The sequence below is a fragment of the Gossypium hirsutum genome, chromosome A02 (genome assembly GCF_007990345.1).
Source record: "Gossypium hirsutum isolate 1008001.06 chromosome A02, Gossypium_hirsutum_v2.1, whole genome shotgun sequence".
In the NCBI taxonomy this organism is placed as follows: Eukaryota; Viridiplantae; Streptophyta; class Magnoliopsida; order Malvales; family Malvaceae; genus Gossypium; species Gossypium hirsutum.
Genome location: NC_053425.1, coordinates 21,491,437 through 21,493,011, shown reverse-complemented (window position 1 = coordinate 21,493,011; position 1,575 = coordinate 21,491,437). Strand labels below are relative to the sequence as shown.

Genomic DNA, 1,575 nt, shown 5'->3' with positions numbered 1-1,575 from the left:
CGAATAGCATGCAATGGGACAGGAATAGGGTGAATGACATTTATAGGGAAAACCTGGAGGGCTAAATTTGTAATATCCCCATTCTTCGCCACTCTCCAAAAGATGTTTTAGCGTGGTTTCATAGTAAATTTGTCTTTTTACTACTAAATCGACATATTCTTGGCTCATTCTCAAAAAAAATGGGCATGGGTCCTCATAGGTTGCTTTGGAAGAATATTTTGAAACTTAGTATCTTGCCCAAAATTCAGGTTTTTTCCTGGAGAGTGGGTCATGAGATCTTGCCTACCAATTCAAAAATTGCTTCCATTAGGCCTACGATGAATTTAGATTGCCAGCGATGTGGAGCCGAAAGGGAAACCCTTATACATGCCATAAAGGATTATCCCACAGCTAGGGAGACTCTAGTATGTGGTGGGCTTGATGATAGGCTAGTGAGAAATGAATTCGACCGTTGCATTGGCTGGTTGGAAGCTGCCATGAGAATTCTTGATAAAAAAAGCCATGGAGGACTTCATTGCTCTTGTTTGGAACTCGTGGAACAACAGAAACAATTTTACTTTCCAAGGTAAAGAGGAGAGTGCAATCACGGTTTGGAACAAAGCTCGGACTCTTAGCAATGATTTCAAGATTTATAATCTTAGAGAAAAACCGATGATTTCCTTACAACCTTTTATCCGTAGATGGAAGAAACCTGCACAAGGGGTTATTAAAATAAATGTGGATGCGGCCATTGATGAGGAGCGAATGGGGCTGGGGGTTATAGTGAGGGACAAAGATGGTTTTGTGCTGGGTGGCTATGGAAGCATTAAAGATACGACTTTTAACAGTGACTGGCCTAAAATTATGGCAATTGAGGAAGGGGTTATATTGGCAAAAAATATGAACTTAGAAAGGGTCAAGATATTATGTTTATTAGGCAGCGTGCAAAGGATGTTTTCAGACAATTGCAGAATTTTAAGACAACGGTAGTCACATGGGCGCCCAGTACTAGCAATAGGATTGCTGATTTTATATGCAAGTTTGTTTTAAAAAATAATTACAAATGGGGTTTTGATGTGAACTATCCTAGAGAGCTCCATGATCTTGTTATTCAAGATGTTATAAATGAAAGTTAGGCCTTATGGGCTGTTTTGTTTATTAAAAAAATGTATAAGAGTTAATATTTAGTACCTACGGTGTATACAACGAATATCTCATAAATGAAATAAATAATTTTTATTTTTATTTTAAATTATAATGTTGAATTAAATATTGATTTTTTATGACTTAGACAAAATTGGTGTTTACCTTATTAACTAGATGTCAATCACTATTAGAATCAAATGAAATCAGAGGTTTAAATTGGTTAAACCGAGAATTTATTTATAACAATCATACTTAATTTATTGATCAATGTTGATAAATGATGTCATATTGATACACTCTTTGCTTGAACAAAATTTCTTTTTTACAAGAATGAAACTTAAAGAAACTTAAAATCTATATTTAATCATACTTAACATTTAACACTCTGAACTCAATTTTAAAATCTAATCAGCTCCAAAGTGTCACAGTGGTCATCAGAACGACCTAAAC

General features: G+C 35.0%; 1 protein-coding gene across 1 annotated transcript; it reads left to right on the top strand.

The window, feature by feature from the left end:
- The first annotated feature begins 501 nt into the window (after nucleotides 1–501).
- Nucleotides 502–969, top strand: LOC107952175 (uncharacterized). The gene has a single exon (XM_016887455.1). It carries the CDS (start codon nucleotides 502–504, stop codon nucleotides 967–969), a length of 468 nt encoding a protein of 155 aa, XP_016742944.1.
- Nucleotides 970–1,575: the final 606 nt, after the last annotated feature.